Genomic DNA, 24,830 nt, shown 5'->3' on the forward strand with positions numbered 1-24,830 from the left:
GTTATTTTGTATGGTAAATTAAAAACAAACAAAAACATAAAATACCAAACAAACAAAAACAACACACGCAAGTTCCTGCTTCACACTGGAGCAGCTCTGAGCAGGTGCTTGTTGTAATGCCTGTCTGTTCGATGATGACAACTAAAAGTGGTAACCAGTGCTCTGGGGAGTTGGCTTTACCATAATGCAACATCACTATCCCAGCCAGTTAAACTTTGTTTAGGACCCTAACAGCATTCACCAAATGGATGTATTAACGTCTCTGGAATTTCTAAAAGAGCAAGGGTTGGGGGACATCTGTGCCGGACATGGGAATAGGCTGGGGCAGAACTCTGCCTTTTCCTGAACCTTTTCACCCATACCTGCCTTAGGCTGGCTCTGGTGGTCTGTGTACCTTTACAAGAGGTGAGGTTACGTGCCACCATGCATTGACAAGCGGGGCAGGCCTCAGCAGAAAAGAGAGGATGAGACACTCACACTAAAGAAGTTGGATTTGCTTAATAGAACATGCTCCATTATAAACGCAATAAATCTCATCTGTGGTTTGTTTCCAGCTCTTAGAGGAACAGATGAGTTTGCAGTGAAGGGTAGTAAATAAAATTATCCATTTCCTCGTTACTTCTGCCTGTTTCTGGTAGCTATTTACTCTTACGGGTGATGGGAGCCAGTTTACACTTTTGATGCATTCAGCTACCTTGTTTTAAATGATAAGATAATTGATAAGGTAATGTTTATATCTAAATGGAAGAAAGTTTTGATGTAAATTCAGTGGGGCTTTACATATCATCTTAAAAGTGTTCATATCCTGTTATTCAAGTCACTAACCTTAGGCAGGCACTCAGTGAGTCACATGAGAGAGGGGAGCATTGCGCTTGCAAGGCTCCCTCCTATTGTAGCAAAGAGGGGTTTTGCAAGAATCATATCTAAAAAAGAAAATCTTCAGAAAGTTATTTTTGATGAAAGACAGAGACTCCCTCTCTACCCCCTTCCCCCTTTTTAGTCTGGAATTCACCATTCTAATAGATGGCTATAGAGGAAGAAAATATTTATTTTCTCTTTCCATTGCCGGACTGACCTGCTGATGCCCTATCACACTTTGTGCACTAGTGTTTGCCACACATCTGCCAGTTATTTTTCCCAGATAGTTCATTAGCTGTGATAGAGGATCTCAGAGTTGGTCCCAAAGTTTTCTACTCCTCCAGGTTCTTGAAGACAGACTTTGTGTGAAAGCCTGGAAAAATTACATTAATGTCTTCACATACAGCCCTGCCACCTGGCTGTGTTGTAAGCGTGACTCTGGAGCACCTGCCGTCATGCAGAATTAGATGTGTAAAGAAAAGAAATGCAGGATATTGAAATACAACCCTGCAAGGAAAAAAAAAAAAAGCCTCAAGTTGAAAACAACTTCTGAAAATACTTTAAATCTAGTCTTTTGTAGAACAATCTATTAAGCTAATTGGAAAAAAGAGTTAGTGGTTGGTTTGCTGCAGCTTGCTCATTTTTGCAGGAGAAAAAAACAGGATACAAACAGTCTCTTTAATCTGGCAGTGAAAGCAATAGAAGCCATTAACTGAAACTGAAGACATCCTCAAACAGAAATAAGGTGCCGTTTTCTGTCAATGGAGTGATTATCTTCAGGCACAAGCTGCAAAGGAGAAGATTGCGGTGTCCATTTCTTGGTGGCTCTGAAGCCAGCTTATGCAAGATCAGGTTTTAGCCAAATGTAAGCCTTGCATTAAGTGATAGGAAGCACTTGAGCTCAGCAGCCAGGAAATGGAAGAGCTTCAGCCATCCCGGAGGTCAAAGCAGATGGTCTGACAGATACTTCTGGCTGTGAACTGCATGCATCTGAGCCTGGAGAGTGCCTAGCTCTATGGGGACACAATCTTTAACAAATAGAATATTGCTGTACAGCTCGCTCTTTTAGGAAAGAAGAAGCATCAGGACATTTCATTGGTTTGACTATTTTCATTAGATATATTTCAGTCTAACTTTTTGGGTGATGTAACTGTTACTGCTGTTTTTATTGTCCGTAGTTTGCCTCCGGGCAAAAATGAAGTGGGCTTCAAAAGGACTCTGCAGTGTTACAAGCACCCAAACTGCATTAATTTGAAGGGAGTATTAAAGAGATGAACCTGGCTCAAGCAGGGTTTGCAGAGATCATGATGTGAGGAGAGGAAGAAGGTTTGGGGTTTACAGAGTGTGGGTGATAACTAGTTGCAGTAAAGTTTCTAATCATTAGATCTGTTGTGAATCAGTTTTGAAAAACTTTGTGGAAGTGAGTTTCCAGAGTAAATGAGGAATTAAAAGAGGTTCAGCTCTGCACAATGTATGGGAATATTCTTTTCCTGGTATGTTGGGAGACAGAGGTACATCTTCACAGTAATGGTCTATATATTTTTATTTATAATCTCATCGGAATAGCAGCAAGGGGTGCTATTTAACTAAAAGCCCCTGAACTGTCAGAAAACTGAAGCAGAAAACTTGGCTTGCCTAGACAGGAGTAGTTAGATGTGCTCAACAAGTGACGGGACAGGATAATATCTGTGCAGATCTGTGAGCTGCAATGTCCCAAGAGAGCGGTTTGCAAGAGACACCAGCCTCCGCTCAGCTGATCACAGCCTAACATCAAAGCAAGGACTCGTCTTCATGTGATACTGGTTTGATTCATCAGCTTTTCACCACTGTAAGCTGCAGCATTTCTTTGCATCTCAATTTCTACTGTCCAGCTGAACCTCTAATTATGAAAAGAGAATGCTTGCAAAGCTGCTGGTCCCTGAACTAAACAGTACTAAAAGCTTTGCCTTTCTTTTGCAATGTCATCGCTTGTTACATTATGTGCTGTTGCCCAACACTCTCTGCAATGTTCCCAGTAATCTATAAATTTAGAGGAAGAGCGTAATATTGCTGTTTGGGATTGCACAACATAGCTGTGGCTACATTTTCAGCAGTTCAGTACTGAGTGCTTTCATCTGGTCACTGTCAAAAATGTCATCAGAATTTCATCTGATGGCAGTGGGTCAGTCTGTAAGGACAACCAAAACAAGAATTATTCATGTGTCAACTTCCATGGAGCCCCCTCCATGGGGTCAAGCAGTGCTGAGATAGGAAATACCCCGTGGCGACAGGATTGCTATTTTTCACAATTTTACTGTATATTTTTTATTGTTTAGAGGTTTGCTTTATAAAAACTGCTCTGCAGGATTATGTGAAGATCTCAGATGTTGGCTTTAAATGTAAAATTTAGTTCTTGTGTTTATAGGTACAGGAGCATTCCCAAAGAGTTAAAAAGAAGAGAATTAACAAAAAGAACACAGTGTTTTTTTTGTTTGTTTCTTTTCCTTTTTTTTTTTTTTTTTTTTTTTTTTTTGAGCTGATCTCATGATTTTTGGTTTCCTGATTCATGATTCTGTCATGTTGGTGGTAATATGGGTGTCATGTAATGGAAATGAACAGTCCCTCCACTTTTTTTGCTTCTGTCTAAACAGCGCTGTTTTTTAAAGCACACAACTCCTTTATTACTGGATACTAGGACTAATCACACAAAGGAATTATAGTTTTATAGAGAAAGAAACCAAAAGAAATTCTAAGTGCAACTGTGTATCCTCTTTGTCCAATCCTGCCTCTAATGTGGCTCCCATGTTTAGGGAAGATTTCTGCTTAATGTAAAAACTGTTGACTCAAAAAGGAAAAAAATTTAATTCTGGGCAGTATCCAGCTTCTGCTCTCACTTATTTGTTCCTGAGTCATTTTTTTGTTTGGTTGATTTTTGTTTTTGGTGAGGATCAGGAAACAACAAGCTGAATTGTGATATAAATTTGTTAGTCAGGCAACTTGTACGGTTTTACTTACCTAAATTCTGTGGTATGAGGAGCCTTGTTTCCAGAGCGTGAAATGTATTTCAGATGCATTGGGGTGGGAGGAACATAATGCTATTGCTTCCGAATACTGCTTGAGTGATGCCCCAAGCTCCTCTACTGCCTGTGTCCAGTCAAAATACAAAATAAATATGAAAAACAGTCGTTGGAAACCACATCTCTTTCAAACCCTGAATGCAAGACATTCTTCCTGAATGCGGATGTTATCAAAAAAAGCAAACTGAGGAAGTGGCCATTACCATGGAAAATAGATGAAAAAAATAAGTAGAGCTTGTAAGCCTGTTCTAACCACTCACACAAAGAAGGGAAAACATCCACATCTAGAATAAGGTTCCAAACAAGCCTTGTTCCCCTTGAATTTCCCTCATCCTGCAAACCTATTCACAGACATTTTGCATTTTTTTTTTTGCTTGTAGAGCTTGGGCCATATCTAATGCTACTCCATAGATGTCCAGTCAAAGATTTGCCCGCCCAGGCTTTTAGTTTAGTTCTCCCTCCACAGAGAGGCCAAGTTGGACGGGGTTTTGAGCAACCTGATCTAGTGGAAGGTGTCCCTGTTCATTGCTGGGGGCTGGAACTGGGTGATCCTTAAGGTCCCTTCCAACCCAAACCATTGTGTGATTCTGCGATTCTGTGACTTGTGGGATGCTTCTATCAATCGCTGTTTGACTCAGTACTTGACCCAAGGGCAGTCTTCTGGTTTGTGGAGATCTGAGAGGAGGAGAGTTTTGCATAGCTTATAAAGTCCTTGAGAAGTTCAGAACTAAGCACTCACTAGAAATCTTTGCTTAGTCCCTATGAGTTTTTGGACTCTGTGTGTCGTCTGCTCTCAGTGCTCACTTTATCTATTTAACTTAGCAACTTCTTCCATTTTCAGAATTTGGGAACTAAAGCCCTCTACTTTTTTATTTATTTTTTCCTGAATGCTACTTAGAGATACTGGGTACTTGATAAAACATGCTGAGCATTTTCAGATTCAGTGTTAAGTAATACATTTGAAAAGTTCATGGATGAGTTCTGTGCAATCCTATATGTGGTTTCTCTGCTCTACCAAGGAGGCATGCAATTCCTTGTTCCAAATGAAAAGCAAGGAAGCTGCTTTTCTGGGAGAAGCCAATGTGGGGAGAGTGTTATCCCTTTTCTAGTCTCACCCATCCCAGTTCTGGTGAATGTGCTCTTCCAAAGGCCAGGCACAAAAACAATATTCTCATTCTGCATCTTGGGGACACACCCACACACACAGATGCTCTCATAAAGGATATTTTCCTTTCTCTCTCATGATCAACTGAGTCAGCGCACCTAGTCAGCAGCTAATATCATGCCTTACAAACACAAAATAGGCCACCACAAGTCCCATGTGAGGATAAAGCCCATTGCTCACTCAAGTTCTCATCTAAATTGTGGACAGAAGTGAAGAATAAGACCAAGTGTTGTTTTTTCCTTCTTTTTCAGTCCTTCTGTTCTCTTAAAACCAGAGATGGCTCTTCTAGTGCCCTAGGACTGACAGTCTTAGCTTTTTTCTTTGCTCATCTGAAACCTTCTGCAACTCAGTCATTAAGTTAATAAATAACTGTGCTTGTTTCCCCGATCCCTTAAAAAGGAAGAGAAACCTTTCAGGAAGGCAGTTACACTTGCATACTGTGAACTAAAACCACTGTCTCTGCATCTAAACAATAACCTCTTTCTATTTATTTTATTTATTTATTTTTTTTGAAACCAATTTCTACAGTTGTGAGCTATGGTGTCCTGTTAGTATCAATGGGTCTGCTTGTTCAAAGTGTAAAAAACATCCTGAGTGATCTCTGGGCTTGGAGATTTGAGACTCTTTCAAATTGAGTCTTTGCCATGTTTTCTATTTCTTTTTAACTTGCTCCTGTTTTTATGCTTTTTCAGACTTATATTTACAGTTTGAGCAGATTCAGTAAAAAATAAGTTAATCAGTTGAATAGATCAGGGTCTTTCATATCATAAATCTAGGGCTTTTTAGAAGACGGAAGCTCATCTTAGCAGTTAGTATAGTGAACTGATATAAATGTCTGGAAATTAGTCATTTGAACCATGTCAGAACTATTCCAGCCTTTCTGTTCTAGGTCAGATCTTATCAGATTTATGCTAATTTATTTGCATTTTTAATAAATAGTTTTTGTTACTCAGCAATGTTATACCATCATTTCTTTTCCCACGTTGTCACAGCTGTAGGAAGGATAGGAAAAGAGTCTGGGATAGAGATTGGACTGTAGCCACGTGCTCTGGTTTCAATGGGCCCTGGGTGATCTTCTGCAGCTTGAAATCAAGATCTAGCTATAAATTACCAAACAGTGTTCTTCTATTAATAGTCCTAGATGCTCAGCCTAAGATGTGAAGATTAAACTCTATTCTTTAAAAAAAAAAAAAAAAAAAAAAAAAAAAAAAAAAAAACACCAGTAGCAGTGTAAGTAAAGCACACAAGCTGACTTTCCTTTTATGTAGCTAACTCTGGGAGTGATGAGAGATATAAAACACCAATGGAATTAAGAACTAAGTGTAAGGTCTGGAAACATATTTGGTGGCCACATATGAAGTTTGCATGGTGCATCACAATAGTCCTAGTCAGTCGCATTTCCTAGTCAGTGAAAGCTCTGCCCATAGTCTAAGTAAATAAGAAATTAATGGAAACATGGAACCAGATGGGTTCCAGTTGCTGGGTCCAGTTTCTGGGTAACGTTGATACCATGTCACATACTGACTTTATTGATGTCTTCAAGTCCAAGTGTAAATGGGTTAGGCTTTTGATCCTGCTACCTCTGTTTACAGCTCTTCTAGATCCTCAGTCCTCCTTGAATTAGCTATCTTAAAGTTCCTAGACTAAATTTATTTACAGTCAATACAAATAGTCAGTGACCATTTGGTCTTGTACCAGCATTGTCTTAAGGTATAGGTAGCTCTTCTTCACTGGTTCATTTATAAAGATCATGCTCAAGCTCTCTCAGTCCTTGTTTTTAAAAGTTAAGCAAGCCAAATTCTTCAGCTCCTCTTGTAAGATGGGCTCTCCATTCTCTGATGTGCCTCACAGTACCTTCTTTTTATCTGTTCCTTTCTGAATGTTTCTTCTTCCAGCAAAGTTTTCAGAAAATTATTGCATGGATGATCTGTGACTTGGTTATAGCCATAATACAGAGCCTTTTCAGAGGTCCTCTGAAATGACCATGACAGAGCTGAGAAACAGCCAAGCCTCTCCTTTCCCCTCTTCGTCATTAGAACTCGCTCCTTATTTTTTAAATACCAGTGTTTTGCATTCTGCAACTGAGAAGATTTTGCTCCTCATCTTTCTTACCCTCGCCAGGGGACCAGGTGTTTTGAGAGGATGTGGTGACTGATATTGTCTTCTTTTTCCAGGGAGGTTCAGCTTTTTCTCCAGCATCCATTATTACTAAGAGAAGAGCCCAGACACAAGCAGCAGTCCTGGCTGAGGAAGTGGGATGCTCTTCACCCACCAATGGGGAAATCATGGCCTGCCTTCGCCAGTTGCCTGCTCGTGTCCTCAATGATGCACAGACTAAGGTACACCACAGCAATACATATGCAATCGTGTAAGGAACCAACAAGAAGTTTCCACTGACATAAAGCACTGAGGAACCTAAAAATATAAATTGGGCTGAATCCTTGTGAAAGAGGAACTGTACTGGCTTTGGTGGAGTGGTGGTGATGTCCATGACATCTGTCTCTGACCTACAAATACTCACAGCTTGGTTCTCCTTCAGATTGAAATCCTTTTACACTACTTGGAAGACTACAAGTCTTCCAAAATTAATCCCAGTATAGTTTTTTCCTTCTTTCAGTCTCCTCTAATCTGCCCGTGGGTGTTACTCTAGAGAAGAATCATGTCTGCAGCTCAGTAATTGCATTCTTGCAGAAAAGGAAGGGGGGAGGGATATCTGTGCTGTGTCTTAAGTGGGAGGCTTGTGAAAGCTGCAGTACAAGCAATTCCAGAGATGGGTCCTTTACCCACAGGTTAAAACACCCACTGACAATACATTACTCAATCAGGACCAGCAGAGAGCCCATCCCTAATTTAAAATACTATTTCTATGACTATAAGACCATGAATGCTCTTGGCCTATTCAGCTCATTTTACCTACTGAGGCTGTCAGTAAAAGCATTGCTTCTTGCAGTGATGAGTTTGTGCTTACATTAACACATCACTTGTTCACTTTGAGGCTATCAGCTCAGTTCTCTGAAACATAATTAAAACAGAAATGACCAGGGTAAGCTAATTTAACTGCACTATTATTGTTTGTTTTTTTTTGATAACCTAGCTCCTAGCGATAAGCGGCCCATTCCAGTACTGGGGTCCAGTGGTGGATGGAGTTTACCTCCGGGAACCTTTAGCTAAATCCCTGCAGCGCTCTCAACTTCGGAAAGTAGATCTGCTCATTGGAAGTGCTCAGCAAGATGGGCTGATCAGCAGAGCTAAGGCAATTAAGGTAGGAAGAGACTAAGAAACTGATGGTATTGCTATTATTTTAGTGATGACAATAATTATATGCAGCCAGGGCAGATGCTTTTTAGCTTCCACAGTTTGTGAGTTATACTCTATGGAAATATGTGAAGGTATTGTCCATCACCAGCCAGTCTTTAGATGGATTAAAGGAATTATAATGTTTGTTGATAAACGCTTCTGGGGGAGATATGAAAATGTGAGAAATCAGCAATGATTTAACATGTATTTATATGGAGCAGTATGTTTTAGTGTCTCTAAAATCCTATTAGTATTTCAATGTCAGTTGTACCTTACTAAGAAGAAAGCAGCCTCATGTTAAACTTATTTTGTAGGTTCCTCACTAAGGAACACAGCTAAGTCAATCTTTTCCATGCCAACCTTTTTCAGTGATAACCTTTTTTCTCCATTGTCCATAAGATATATGCTCTCTTGTAAAGGTGCTTCTGAATTAGGACTAGGTATGGCTAAGAAAAGCACTTGATTGATATATAAGAGCTGAGATTTCAGGCCATAAGCTGGTGAAATAAAAAATAATTGGTACTTACAAAGCTGTACTTTGGACATAAGTGCTCAAAAGCTTGAAGTTCTTCCTTAAGGAATTGCACTTCTTCTTGTGAACTCTTTGTCACTATCTGTTCTTGAGACAGCATATCAACCTCTTCTAGTTCACTTGCACGTCTCTACAATGGGAACTGTAGCACTTCCCATTTAACATTACTAAATTAAATTAAATGACACAAAATGCTCAGATATATGTTAAGAAATCAATAGGAGAATGTAACATGGCTGGGATTATTTTAAAGGTTATCTAAATGAACTGCAAATCTGTTGCTATCTTTCTATAACTCCGGGGATTTAATCTCTCTCTCAATGAAAGGTCAATCCTAGCTTCTCTTTTCTGGTAATCAGTAGCACATAGACCAATTTACTTCAGGATTAATGACAAAATTACCCCTTTGAAAGAAAGCTTTTTGATCCATACAAAGAAAGTTGGTATCAATTGTTTTGTCTCCATCAGAAGTTTTCTGCTGTTATTTCATGTACTCTCTCTTGAAACCAATTAAAGGTGGAAGTCAGGCAGAAGAAATGGACTGTGATCCTTGAGGCTGCAGATACTGATCTAGACCCTGTAAAAGGGCAATAAGCCTCAGTAAGCCAAGTACAAGTCCTGTGATAAGATTAGGAAGTGAAATTCTTTCATTTACCACTACTTCCACATGTGACAGTTGTTTGTAAAACAGAAATGAAATTCCTTGGTGTACTGGAAATTATGCAGCAAATCATGGCGTTAATGAAACCCACAACTGTGAACATCCAGCACTGTCATATTGAAATGAAAAGCAAAAGGAAAAAAAAAAGCCTTTAATCAGAGCTCAGTAGTAAAATGTTGCCTTTCAAAAAAGAAAATCAAGAGTATCTTCTTTTTATTTTAAAGGCTTGCAGAAAATACTTTTGAAAGGGGACTCAAATTTGGTGCAACTCTGCCCTAAGAAATGGTTATGACTACCTTAATCCGAGAGGCCTGTTTTAAAATCTCCTACTGTTGGAGATCCCCTGATCTCCCTTGGAAAGTGTTTAACTATCCTTACTTAGAAGGATAGTTACCTTCTTTATTAGCTATTATAATAGTATATACCTCATTCGGTTTACTGCTGTAAGTCAGATTCCATCTCTGCTCCAAAAAATTCACAATATTCATGGTAGGCCGTTATATTTTGTTTTCTCCAATTTGACTTCCTTAAGCTCTTTTCTTGTTCTTACTGAAAACTGCTGATTTTTTAATCCACATTTTCCTCTAGTTCTGTCTTCCTGTGTCTTCGTGTTTTGAGGGCTTGAGGGAATATGACTGTTTTGAATGGTCTGTCTTTCTATCTTCAGATTTTTACTTAAAGATATGCATTGAGGTTAAAGATTCCTGATTCTTCCCTTGTGCATGCACTTACTTTATTAATTGCTAGGAAATTTTTATGTTTCCTCCATTGCTGAGCTATTTGAGCATTGCTACATCATAGCTCTGACCATGCATGGTTGCAACCAAAGTCAGATGATAAAATCCTGAGTAGGCCACAGACACATTTAGCTACAGTGAAAGAAGCTAGTGCAGGTGGTGGTTGTTGCTGAGAAGTCTGTGCTTTGTTTCCTCTGTCATAATGTTATATGGGATACTTCATCTGTCCCAACTCTCCTCTTCCAAAAATAAACCAACAAGAAGGATTTGCAACTACCCACACTGTGTCTACTCTTCTACTTTATAAATTTGAAGGCTTCCCTTGATGTCAGTCTGACCTGCATCTCTCTGGGAAAACCCAAAGCTGGTTTTACTTATATGCTAAGGAAGGTGGGATGGCATGGCTAATGGATAGAGCACTGAACTCAACTCAGATAACCAAGACAGTTCCTAGTTTGCCTCTGACTACAACAAAGTTATTTAAGCTATTCTACAAAGAGGGTACTAAACCTCCCTGGGGTAAAGCCATCCCTTCTTATCAATCAGTATTGCAACACGGAGAAAATCCACCTGTGGCTGTGAACGTGCTCCAATTCCATAGTGAAAATAACCATGCATTTTTCTGGGCAGATAAATGGCACAGCTAAAGGGTACTGTGGCAGGTGTATCGAATTGGCAAAATCCTTCTTTTCTATCTGTTTTAGGATGATTTCTTTAATCCTATAAATGGTGAAGAGACACTTTTACCCATTTAGATGCAAGCAAGCTTGAGACAAGATGCAAATCTTATCACTTCAGATTGAAGTTGCATGCAAATTTTAGAAACTGTTAGCAGTCAAGTCTTAGGAGTGAGACTAAAACCTCTAGACTGCAACTAGACCTGAAGATGGGAAACACAGTTGGCACCATGTTGTTCTGTAGGGGCTTACTGGCATTTGGTTGTGTTGTGTGCATCTGTAATCCTGCTATAAGACTACACTTATGACTGTTAAGACCTCTAGTATTAAAAATGAAAAAGAATGACAGAAGGTACATGAGAAACCAGTTACGTGCTAGCAAAACTCAAGTTTTCTAGAGTGCTTTCTATTTTATTTTATTTTTTAATTAAAAGCTGAGGTCTCTTGATAATGCTTGTATCAGAGAGTATGCTGAATATTCGTGCCTAATGTCTTGCCCATGGAAGTGACTGTTTTACGGCATTCACCCAACTGCTTCTTCATGTGAACTGAGATAGATTTACCACTTCCTGGAGCATGTTGTACTTATCCCCAGTACAGCCATCTGATAGTTAAGACTAAGTGAGAAACAAAACAATGGTTGTTTAGGGAACAGCAAGTGGTACCATAATGCATTATTATGTGGCATATGGAGCAGTTAGGCCTGAACCCGTTATCACAATTCCTATGGCAGACCTTCAGGGATATTAGTGGTGTACAGTCATAGATTAGGACAGCTGAGCAGAAAACTCTAAACATTTTTATTTCAATTCCCAGCTGGGCAAAATTTTACCACTGTGCTAAATGTGATGCTCAGGTGAGAGGATATAGTAGTTCCCATTGGCATTAAATGTACAGATTCTCTCATGCTGATCTATATCTGTGATTGTCTGAATATGCATGTAAGTTAGTACGGCCCTGTTTATGTCCTCCATATGTTCTGTACCTTCAACATAATCTCCATATTGCAAAGATTGTTGACTTACTTTTTAGCTGGAAGACTAAGTTTGCAGTGTGTGTGTTTTCTTTCTCTCCCTAGTACAAATCTAGTTGGCTGCAGGACCCAGAACGAGGACATATGGGAGTGGATAGACAGAAATACAGTTCATTCACCCCATGTAAGCAAATGGATCTATGCAGACCAGATCTTCCGTCCTGTACAGTCAGTTAATTTCTTTACGGGTAAAGGTATTCAACAGATGGCAGATGTGTATATATCAGCTGTAATGACCTGGGGAGCAGTGTTCTGATAAATTCCATCAGTGAAGAGAATGGGTTGATATCAGCTCTTTTCTTCATCTTGCAACTAGCTGGAGTAATTGAAACACTTTGCTGAATGGTTAGCAGGGTTTTTCAGCATCTTTTGTGATGACAGTAAAACAAAACACTTAAGACCTAACACCTCTACGTACTGTGTTAGTGTTATCACTATTCCAATTTCTCAGAAAAGTATGTTTTGCCCCTTGGAAGATGTAAACATCTGTTTACCAAACTGCTACACTTTCTTTTTAAATAAAACACTGGGCCAGATTCACTCATATGCTCCAGAAGCCATCCTTCAGCCACAAGAACAGTAAACATTATTTAGTTCATTATTTGGGCATTTATGACTGTTTTGCATGACCAGAGCAGCGAGAAGCAATGTGCCTGCTGACTTTAATTATTTTCCTACCTACTTTCTAAAAAAATATATAAAACCCAATTATAACTCTGAGGTGTGTTGTTCATACCTCTTTAAAGGTTAGCAGAGTGTAAATTATTTTACATAATGTGCAGCTGTTTCTACTAATCTGGTAGGAGCTGTTGTATCTGCTTGAAAACTGTTCCTGGGTTATATAGTTTCAAAGGGGAAACATTTGTTGGACGTGGAAAATTGGTCAAATTGAAACAATTTCTGAACAGTTAAAATGGTTTGTCTTTTTAATGTTTCATGGATTTTATTTTGACTGTATTGCTTTAATTGGTGATATGTTAAATTCAGATGTTTAAATTACATCGTATAGTATCCGAAGCAACACGTATTGAAACATCATATTTCAGAATGTGCAATGTTAGTGCTGGTTGGGAAGAAAATCTCAAAATGTCTTACAAATGCCAGTTCTGTTTTTCATCCAGCTCTGCCCGTTGAGTCCTTTTTCAGCTGACTAATCACACTGCATGGACCCCACTCAGTTAATGATTGCTGAGAAAGGTCACCAGAATTTTTGGGGCATTTTGAAGATCACAGAAACTAGTACATAGGCACACTAAAAACCTAAAAGCAACCGCACTGAGTCAGATCAAAGGCCTATTTAGCACAGAACTCTGTTTTCAGCAGCGGCTAAGACTTGGATGTTTGTAAGAATAGGGCAAGCATATACGATACTTTTGGTAAATGCTCACTGAACCTCTAGACTTTGTAGCTTAGTGACTTCCTAACCTGAATCGGTCTTTCTGTATTTAATAACCATCAGCTGATCTTTTATTTTTTTTTTCCATAAACTTCCTCATGAGACTTCATCTTCACCAATTTTGATATCCCCAACACCACATGGCAAGGAGTTCCTCAGCTTAACCATGCGTTGTATGATTATCTGTCTCCTTTCTCTCTGTTTTTTAACCATATTTTTTTATTTGATGGTTGGTAGTTGATGAGGCGGTGAATGATCAGTTCCTAGGATACATAATCAATAACCTCAAGTATTCTTTTTCTTTCTTTCTTTCTTTCTTTCTTTCTTTCTTTCTTTCTTTCTTTCTTTCTTTCTCTTTCTCTTTCTTTCTCTTTCTTTCTTTCTTTCTTTCCTTTCTTTCTTTCCTTCTTTCCTTCTTTCCGTCTTTCTCTTTCTCTTTCTTTCTCTTTCTTTCTTTCTTTCTTTCCTTTCTTTCTTTCCTGCTTTCTTTCTTTCTTTCTTTTTCTCTTTCTCTGTTTTAATTATCCATGACAGGTGTAGAAAAAAAAATGTAGCAAATCCTTTAAAAACAAACAAAAATAAAAACCAACAAACAAAATGAAAGCATGAAAGTTGATTTAAAACATGAAATTTCATGAAAATTGCTTCACATTTATGAGCTTGGTCTCTGCATTGATACAGAAAAGCACGTGTTTTTAACTATAGTTACTAGTCAAATCCACCAGTCCCAGTCACCAAATGAGAGATTCCTAATTAGACAGCAGCAATGCTTCCAGTGGTTAGTAGCATGATTTGAAATCTACCAAAGCCAATGGAAAAGTTGCTTCTGAAATCAGTGAATTTGCAGTCAGGTCTTCAGAGATAATTTCCATTTCTTGCAGAAAAATATATGTGTCCATGCCATATGCAAACAGTGATTTTGCAGGCAAGTGTATTATGCAGTTTCATTTGTGGCTTTTGTGCACTTGAAGTACCATATCAGCTCTGAGTTGCAGATCTTCTTCAGAATACAGCCATGCTACTAAAACTGGCACCACATGACTCTTCAGTTTGCATGGGCCAAAATCTAGCAAAAGAATTATTTGTTACAAAGAAACTTGCCAAGATCTTTTTGGGCATTGGGATATTTGGTAGTGTTTTGAAATCCCTTGTAAAGTCGTTTAATCACACTGCACGAAACATTAGAGCACATCAGTAAAGACAGGCCTAGGCATCAGCAGTGGGGGACCTATTTTCCATCTTTCATTTCTGTGAATCTGTTGAAAAGTAATTATTCCCTCTCTACTTTCTGTGTAGGGTTGTGGAAAGACCTTCTAGCTGCATGATGAAAACCAGCTGTGGACCATCAAAATAATATACTCAATAGATACTCTGGTAACTCGACTGGGCAGACACTGGTTTATTTTCTTTCAGACTAGCTGCCCAAAATAATATAGATGGTTTATTATATCTTTCTCTCTGGAGCTCTAATATCAAATTTCAGCCAGCGCTCACCTGTAGGGTGCTCTCTTTAGAAAAGACTTAATCCATGGGAATGTTCAGGTTACAGGTTTGTTTCTTTTTAAGGAAGTTGCTCTGTTTCTGAACTTGAAATAAAATCTGTTTAAAAAAATAAATTGAAGAGTCAAAATTGATAAAATAAAAAAAGCTTCCGTATAGAAAGATGTGTTGAAAACTTCCCACAGTCTTTAACTTTGGTAAAAATAGGGTCAGATAAACAGTTTGGCATAGGAGATGGTCCCCCTGCTATCAATAATTCTGCAGTGACGTGTCCTGCTCTGTGGGAAATGCCTTTATGTCAAGAACGGTTTCAGTCTCTCAAACTCATGAATAGGGCATTTCACTCAATGAAAGGCATAGGGGTTATGATTTTTGAAGATCATGTCTGCTACTTGCAGTGGGTTTTAGAGGAGTGGGTTTTCTCTTCCAAGGTTAAGGCAGATATTATTCCAGGAGGGAACTAAATAATGTCCCTAATAAACATAACACATTTCTTTGTAGGTGTTTACTGAAGAGTCAGAGTGATATAGACACGTTAGTACTCTGGAATTTCCAAAGGAAAGGAGCAGTATCTCCCCGTCTTCCCTTTAGGTTTCCTGCATGAGCTCTCAAAAAAGACAACATTGGGCGCATCCCCACTCAGGAACTATCTCTGTGGACTATTTCTGTGAGAGTCAGTTGAGTTTCTGTAGTATTAGAGCTACATAATCACAGCACTGCACCTAAAATTTGGGTTTATCTGCTTAGGGAGTCAGTCTTACAGTATGTTTTGAGGACGCCAATCCTGCTGTCTCATGACAGTATTGGGAAAACAAATGTAGGAATGTCACCTATTTCCTCCCCTAAATCAGAGGCCATGGTACAGAGGACACATTCCAGCAGAGGGAGATCTGAGCCTGCGTTTTTCCATAAAAAAAATGTTTATTTTGTTTTCAAATTCCATGTGTTTTGTTCTCAGAAATTTGAAGAAAGTCAAGGAAGAGCCAAAAGCAAAACAGCGTTTTATCAAGCTCTGCAAAATTCTCTTGGAGGAGAAGACTCCAATAAGTTCATTGAAGATGCAGCTACATGGTATTACTCCCTTGAACACTCAACCGATGATTATTCTTCTTTTTCCAGAGCTTTGGAAAATGCCACCCGGTAAGAAATTCATCCTCTGTATGATTGTATGATATGCAATCATACAATTGTATGATTAGGGTTAAGAAAGGTTTGTTTTGCTTATCTTCTGTGTGCATTTATATTCTGAGTAACTTGAGAAATTCTTAATCAAATGCACAGAAAATAGAGAACAGGATTTCATTTTCTATGAGGCTTCCAAAGTCATTGTTAAACAGCAACTGAAGTGATTTTTATCCTTTGTGAAAAGTTTGAGTTGGTTTTCCTGAACTATATATTGGATTCAAGTTACTAATGCTTCTTTTTTTACTCTTTCATATCAAAGATGTCTTGGTGGTGTGCACACTCTGCATCAACTATTCCCTGAGTCTTCTACAAACTGACTTTTATTCAAAAACAGTCACCCAATTATACATTTTGCTGCTTTTTCCTACTTTTTTGAAATTTGGAGACATGACACCTGCTGTTGTAGACTGCAGAAAAAAACAAATGTTGAAAAACAGTATTTTTTTTATTATTATTTTAAGTGCTTGTTTAGGTATGTGCTAGTTTTTTTTTTTGGTGGTCAAGTTTGAAAACTTTGATTTCAACAATTGTGTGAAGCTTTATATTATGAAACCTGGAAAATACATTTCTTCACAATGTTAGGCTTTCTACAGGTGAGTCTCCAACATAAAGCAGTTTGTGAATGTTCAGAAAACTGTCTCTCAGCACAATTCTGTGCATTGCTAATCTCCATTTTACCCATAGCAGAAGAATAGATTGGGTCACATGGTGGCTTTGATATGCTTTACCCGGTAGCAGGTGGAGAGCTACCAAGTAGTCTCAGATCATTTCTCTGAAAGGAGGCAAACTGAGAGGAAATCTTAACTCCTTTTTCCCGCCTCTGTGCAAACTCTGGGGCTGAATGTTTAACTGGAACAGATCTTCAGAAAAAAAATCAGAAAACACTTTCCTCATTCCTTTCTCTGTTTCGCATGCAGATTAGTTATAAAAACTCTTTCCATTTCTAAGGTGGTATGTTTTATAATCTGGTGATCTGAACCCAATCTGTTTCACCTCTGTTTTCAATTAAGGCACCACAGCTACAAGCTCCCAGTAGCTGTCCTCTCAGCATTACAGCGTTCTGCCACACCATGGGCCTCTCCACGAGACTTCAGAGACGAGGCTTTCCTTTCTGTAGGTCTTTGTCCTCCACCAGAATCGCAGGCAGTTTCTCCAGGGGAGCCTCAGGGAGTGGAAGATGAACAGGAGCCAAGAGTCACTTGGAAACATCTGATCTAAGACAGCAGTGACTAAATCTGTTTGGGAAAGGCTTCTGGGTGGTCCAGGTGTGCTGGTGGACTGTGGTCAGAGAGTAAACAAGCCCAGGAGGCTGTGGGTTGAGCTGTGTGCCATTTCTCAAGTCCTGCACTGTGCCACGTCTGCCCAGGGACAGGACACCAGTCTCTGCAGTGTGATCTTCCCATCCAGAGCTTACCTCTATAAGGAGCTGTTACAACCCAGGGCTGTCACATTTGGTCATCCGTGTTCATCCCAGGTCTCAGTGTGGTGCAAGTGATGACCTTTGCAAAGCTACAGCAGGTAGCACACCACTTGTTTGCAGCAGGGATGTGCTATACAAAGAGCTCTTCTGGCTCTCAGCCTGTAAGCACCCCACAGCAGCCTCATGGATGTAGGAATTACCTAATTACCTGCTTATTTACAACATGAAGGAAAAGGCTTTGCTAGGAAAAGAAGTGATTGGCTTAAAGAGTCACCCCGAACAAGCACAAGGATCAGAAGTGAAACCACGACATCTGAAGATAACCCTTTTTTTTTTTTTTTTCTTTAAACGATTTGGAAATAACTCCAACTACAGCAGAATGGGAGACAGCAGTTACAGAATTACAATCACCTACATCAGTATCATGTACAGAATAGAGAAAATAGTTTTGTTCCTTTTTTTAACAAAAAATTTACCACCAGCATAGATATTTAATCTCAGAAAAGTTCTATGTTGAGAAGTTATTAGTTGCTCAGGTTTTAACAAGTTTAACAAGTTTAAGAAGAAAGCAACATAAGTGGTTGTTATAAATTACATACATTATGCATATTTTATGGTTTAAAAACATTTCCACTTTTAGGTACAATTCTCTGATATTTTTCCCGGCTATAAAATTAGTTTCACTTTCTTTTTCCTTTTTCCTTTTTTTTTTTTTTTTTTAAACTCTGGTATCCCATGCCTATAAGAAACAGACATTTCATTTTTGTGCTTTTTTTTTTTTTAATTTGCCCAGAATAGCTGACCTTTTTTTTTTTTTTTTTCCCTTCATAACACCAAATGAGAAACAGTTTAAAATAGTGAACGTATCTCAAGGCATTTCTTGAGAACTAATGCTCTCCATAGATTCCCAAGTATTCAAAGGCCATCTGCTCCTGTAAAACCTCATGCTGCTAGGTATGCGAAGAATGGTAATTTTCATTTTGTATGGGTGTTGTCAACCATAACCGTCAAAGAACATTGTGGTCAGTCGGCCCATAGCTTGTGGTCTCAGAGATGGGCTTAAAATAAACTCTGCTGAACCAAGATAGCTACTCAAACAGTGGCTTTCAGAATCATATTAGTTAAATATAGCAACATGTTTTTATGCCTCTCTGGTGCTTCTTGCCACCAGTCATTCTGTTTTTACCCACCAAGTTTGAAGGAGCAGCTAGTGTTTCAGAGTCACTCAACTGAGAAATGAAACCTCCCACTTCTGCAGCAGATACGTTTGTGTGCTCATGTAGTTATGGATATATAAACACCCAAAGAGGGTCCTGATGTGCATTTAAAATGAGAAGTGGTGATACATTTATGTATGTAGGATATTGCCCTGAGGAGTCACGATGAGATATCATGCAGTAATGTGTCTTGCTGTCTTCCTGCCCCTCTTGAATCTCCTGTGCTCTTTCCAGCTGCTGCTCCCCACACCTTCCAGACACCCAGCCCCTTTTTGAGGCAATGGCAGCTAGGAAGTTTTGGATGTATTTGCTTCACTCACACCTTTGTATTGCAACACATACTGATGAACTGATCATTTAACTATTTCCTTACACTCTTCTTGTTTAACCTTTCAGGACATCTCCAAAAGTGGTCTCTTACCTCCCCCTGCCAGCTCTGGAAACTTTGCAAAAAATCACACAGAACTAATTGCAGAAGTGTTATTATTGATCCTTAATCCAGAAATATTTAAGTCTTTTTTACTGGATATGGTTGCAACCTACCAGTGCCAGAGGAAGGAATTTTCTACTATTACAAGCCTGAGCCCCCGTAAACTAGACTGAAAAGAAATTGCTTTTGGCCAGATGCTTCTTTCACGACAGATTCTATGTATTTAGTATTACCGTTGTTCAACACTCCATAAAACTGCAACTATGGATAAACTGTACTGAATTCTAAACTGTACAGGGCTCACAGAGTGCATTTGGTTTGTTTCAGCTCACTTGAAGACAGAGATATGAGCTGTTCTGGAAGACTTAAAGATAGCTGTCGGTACAGAGATGCCTGATAGTTGTATTTTTATTTTTATTTTTGAGTCTTCTTTTTCTGTTATGTGACTGTCTGTTCCCTACTCCTCCTCTTTTATCAGTGACCAGTTTATCACGTGTCCCATCATAAACATGGCAAATCACTGGGCTGCTAACTACAGAGGAAATGTCTTCATGTACCATGTACCTGAAAGCTCCTCACAGAGCAGGTAAGGAGATATGTTTCATTGTTTTTCCCAGATTTATAGTTTGCAGAAACATGGCTGCTTGTTTCGGCACCTTGTGGAGTAAATGGGTAAATACATATACCTCAAATGAACAATTTATATTTCCAAAGGAAGTGTCGGACTCTGATAGATTATTCCTCTTTGTTGACTGTATAGGAAAGCTTTTCTCAACTGACGCACTTCAAGTAAGATGTCCAAATTAGGTTTTGCTTTTCCAACTTACATACCTTTGCCGGTTTTAGTTAGCAGTTTAGATTTCTTCTCTGTATCTGATAAATCCTCCACAACAAACCAGAATGTTGTCTAAGTCACATGGAGTTCACGGTTTTCAAGGTAAGTGGGGTAAAATTTTCTAAGGACTGAACATTAATTTAACACTGTCCCCTTTTGAGGTCAATGCAGTTGCATCACAGTTGCACTGACTGGTCTTCATTGTGGTCAGGGTCTGGGTTTTATTCCTTCCCGCTCTAGCATCATGACTTCTGATCAGCTGGCAGACTGTCTCGTGGGAGGAAAAATATTTTTGAACACAAGCATTTGCAGACTGATGCTCTATGTCATCCTTCACATTTCAAGCAGCTTGCTTGGAAAATTTTCAGAAGTTGTATCATGATTTAGATGGAAATGTTTAAATGCTAGTGAGAGGTGTAAATGAGTTGTTCTGTTGGGCTTAAAACAAGCTGGTAGGCAGAGACTATTAAGGTGGTCTTTTCCTGCTTATTTAAACCCGGCTCCTCCTAGAAGTCCGGATGAGACATCAAGGTCTGTGGGCAGTGGTTAGCACTTTGTGCTGCTATGTGACAACACAGTAGCTTCTGGTCCCTTCCTTTCGTAGCCTGAGTGTGCAGAAGCTGCAGTGACAGCAGCCCCTTCAGTCCCCCAGAGCCACACATCAGGGCAGCAAAAAGCCCACAGGGATGCTTGGCATAGGGGATCTGCCGTTTCCTTACAAAGGAGCAGTATTTGCCCTCTGCACCCTGTATTTCCCCATTTCTCTGTCCAAACAAGATTATTTTTGAGACCCTTTCTGTCTTCTGAGATGTTCTCTGGAGAGATGAGGGGCCAAGATTGTTTGGAAGACCTTGGGGAGGTGGGGGTCAGCGTGCTCCTGTTGGCACCATTTGATACTGAGAAGTTGCCTGTATACTGTGCATTTCTTTCCTTTCCTGATAGCGTAGTGAAAAAGCATTTGAAAGAAGCCAGCCAAGATCTAGGTTACAGACGAAGGCTATTATGCTGTGGTAACACAGGCTGGCTTTCTTTTTAGTGGAGAAGAACTCAGTCCTCTGGGAGCCATTATTTCGCTGGCAGCTCCAGTGGGAATGTTCACAGCGCTCTGTTTGGCTACCGAGAGGCTGAGATAAGTGACTTTTACAAGGCTCCAAAAAGAGCCGAGCCATGGTATGCCAAACATCTAACCACACAGAAAGAAGTATTCACAAAAAAAGCTAGCAAGTTTTCTCTTGCTTTGGAGAATGATAGTGACCGAGTCATCTATGATAACATCTTATTTGAATGTAGATGAAATAGTCCTTTTACAATGTAGAGTCACTGGTTTTGAGGCAGTGATTTTGAATTAATGAGAATTTCCTCTTCTATCTAGTCCTATTAAAAATATTTCTTATGCTCCTGTTATTTACCTCTCCTCACACTCTCCAGGACAGTAATAGGTTACATAGAACTTAGCTATGCATTTCAGTAAAATTTATGTTGTCAGTGGTCTTCCAAGCTAATTTACATTTTGGTACAGAACTTGCTAGTTTACTTTTTCACATAACCCTCTTTAAAAACAAACAAACAAACAAACAAACAAACAAACAATAAAGCCAGTACACTGTCTGAAATGTGCTGTGGGAACACCAGGCAGAAGTTCAGATGCTGTAGGCTAGGCCACTTGCAGGAAGAAATGGACCAAAATGCTTAATATTGCTTAATATTGCTTAATATTGCTTAATATTGCTGAAATAATGTAGTTTAGGTTGCAAATCCAAGCATTTAAAAACAAATTGCAGAATTCACCTTGTTCATATACCTACAGCCACTATTTATGAAGTGACGCCCTTGTTTTCCATAGGGCCTCTTTTTCACAACTTTCCTGAAAACCTCCCACTAGGTCTGTTGCTGAATATACTCCACGTTTCTTGTTTAAACATTATTGTTGTTCATTCCTAAATGAATCCTTTCTTATTCTACATCCCATTTCTGCCATTTGACCTCCCTTCCTCAATCTCCCTACGGCATTCCCCCCTCCATACAGCATACGTGCATTGCAAGCTGCCCAGCAGCCTCCCTGCAAGCCAGTGCAGCAGCACTGTGGAGGCTAGCAGCTTCACATGGGACAGTGGCTAAAATTTGCAAGAAACCAATAGTAATCTGAAACTAAAAAAAATGAACTGCTTGGCAACATTATTGGTGATGTGCCCTACGGGATTAAAACCAATGATGTACATGGGTATCTTAGAGAAAGATCTGTCAACCATGTCACCAACTCCCAAGGGGCCTTCATATTCACTAGAGTAATTAGTGCTGCCAGTTATCAAGTTCTTCCTTGAAAATTATGACTCTCCTTAGGATGAGGAACAGATACTCTGCAGAGCGACATCAGCTTAGGCTAGAAGGTACGATGTGTGGGTTTGAACCTCTCAGCAGAGGTGAGAATTGAATCACAGACCCTGCAAACACTCAGCTATTACATTTCTGAATAAAAGAACACAATTACAGCCATCTATTTGTGTCAATGAATGCAATAACCAATGGTACGTTTTGCACATAGTAGGCATGTATGGGATATTTTGTGGGTACACATACTGGTGAATGTGGCTGGAGGAACACCTCACTAGATATTCTGATCACTCATAGGCATTTGGTAGAAAAATAATTTCTCAACCTGTTTGATATTGAATCACATCTAGGTTTGCCATAACCTCCGTTTGTATAAATATAAGCATCTACAGCATTATGTCCATGGGGCAACATAAGAGATAAAATAACATTTTTGAGGTCTTAGGTGCCTAAATTCTTTCAAAGATCTCAGTTTACACAGGATATGGGCCTTTTCTTTTTTGTGTGTGTTGCTTATATCATAAAGATGATAATGTTAATAATATCTATTATATCTATATGACTACTACTAACCACCTCACAGGGGTTTTGGAATGGTTACACTAAAATAATGTAATTACAGCAATGGAAGACTATTTATTGTTAGAGAAAATATCCTGACTGTGGAAATGGCCATTTTCTAATTAGGCTACTTCACAGTATAGTGACTCATTTCTACCCTGTCACCTCTCTCCTTCTTTATGTGTGTCACCCCAAATGTGTAACAGAAGACAGGGTTAAAATGCAGAGATGAAAAAGTACTGGTATTTCCTCTTGTTTCACATGGAGCAGTCCCTTAATAATTCACAGCAAGATAAACAAAAGGGAGGGAGAAGTCAGCCAGTAAGACAGACCCAACTGCAGCGATGCAAAGTAGACATAAAGTTATTAAACAGTGAGGAACTTTTAGCAGTACAAATCAATTAGCAAAAGCCTGTGTGACAACTGGATGTTTCTAAAATGTACACACACACTCAGACATGCACAGATGCAAGGGCAGGACTAAACATCCCACTCTAGACTGATGTCTATGGCATATGTGGAAAATCACATAAAACCATAAACTGACAGTTGTCATATAGATAAATTGATCTTGCAGACAGCAAGCTATCCTCTTCCATGTGGTAGCATTCTCCCAAGCTTGGCGTGGCACAGTGTCTGCTTTACTCTTCAGTTCCTGTTTGAATGAAGTGAGATGCGTCGCCAGCTCCTGCATTAATGATCTGTGGCAAAAATATATGTAGACCAGATGCCATTTTGTCACTCTCTTTCTGAGAACACTTAGGCCTTGGAGTAAACACTTACTGTAAACAACGCAGGAGGAATGTGAGCGCTCAGCATTGCCTAGGATTAGTAGGAAGGGCTGGAGTACAGTTTTAGTTACAGTAAAGAAATATGTGATAGAAGAAAGTATGTTTTGAGAGATAATATTATGAACTGTACAAAGATTCGCCTTGTTAACCCTTGAAGAGGTTTCTGGGTGATTTTTGCATGTTACTGATATATGAAGTAGCACTGTTTTCTGGGCCAGCATAGTTTCCAATCACACTGTGGTGCCAGATGTGCTGTCTTAAATTTGATGATGGATGAAATTCAGTGCTCTGCTCACTGAGGAGACCAGATCATCAGCTGCATAGGATGGCAAAGCATCATTATTATCAATGGAGGGGTCTAAACTGAGACTTAAAGAGGCTCTACCTTATTAATATTACCATCATGATTGACACGAAAGCTTTAACAAAACTCTTAAACTGTTGTGCACTGGTCAGATTCCTCCAACATTAATGAGCTGCTGTCTATTTTGAGTCATTTTGGTTAGGGCTATCTTCACCTCCTGACTATGCACTCTTATGTATGTTATTGTGAGCTGTTAAAAGACTGCTCCATGCCAAGGTGAACATAACTGGCTGGATTGCAGTCACACTTTATATGAATCTGTAATTCTGAAGATGAGAACTCCTGACTGACAAAAAAAAAAAAAAAGGTGTATAAATCCATTAACTATGTGAAGTATTTTCATTTTGTATGTGCTGATATGCTGAACTAATTCTGGCTGCTCTTAATATCACTTTAATCAAAGGAGATCTCTTCTGCTTTCATAATAAACATAACCCGTGCAGATTACTCTGCAGTCCTTTAGTATGCCCTCCACGTGTTGTCCACTTGAGGCTCTCCCCATGACTGTGGCTATCAGTCCATGAGTAGCAACACCTCGTAGTATGGAGGACCACTCTTGAACAGGGTGCTGTGGAGGCAGACAGAAAGGCACAGATCAGGTCTCAGGGCTTCAAAGGAATTCACCTAACCACAGAGGGCAGGTGAGGCACCAGAGAGGTGGTAACAAGCACAGATGTGATGCCCGTTGCTTCCATGGCTGGGCAGGCAACACATGGCCTTAGGTAGTACACTTGCTGCAACAACAGCTTGTCACTGTTCTCTATAAAGCTGTCCTCCCTCTCAT

At 39.3% G+C, this 24,830-nt stretch overlaps 1 protein-coding gene across 1 annotated transcript in view; it reads left to right on the plus strand.

The window, feature by feature from the left end:
* The window catches only part of TG (thyroglobulin), a 155,014-nt gene that overhangs the window by 119,532 nt on the left and 10,652 nt on the right, over positions 1-24,830 (plus strand). The window contains exons 41-44 of the mRNA XM_040547274.1: positions 7,254-7,418; positions 8,174-8,341; positions 15,871-16,052; positions 19,643-19,750. Coding sequence (XP_040403208.1) covers positions 7,254-7,418; positions 8,174-8,341; positions 15,871-16,052; positions 19,643-19,750 — 623 coding nt within the window. The remainder of the gene's footprint in view (positions 1-7,253; positions 7,419-8,173; positions 8,342-15,870; positions 16,053-19,642; positions 19,751-24,830) is intronic.

This window comes from Cygnus olor, chromosome 2 (genome assembly GCF_009769625.2).
Source record: "Cygnus olor isolate bCygOlo1 chromosome 2, bCygOlo1.pri.v2, whole genome shotgun sequence".
In the NCBI taxonomy this organism is placed as follows: domain Eukaryota; kingdom Metazoa; phylum Chordata; class Aves; order Anseriformes; family Anatidae; genus Cygnus; species Cygnus olor.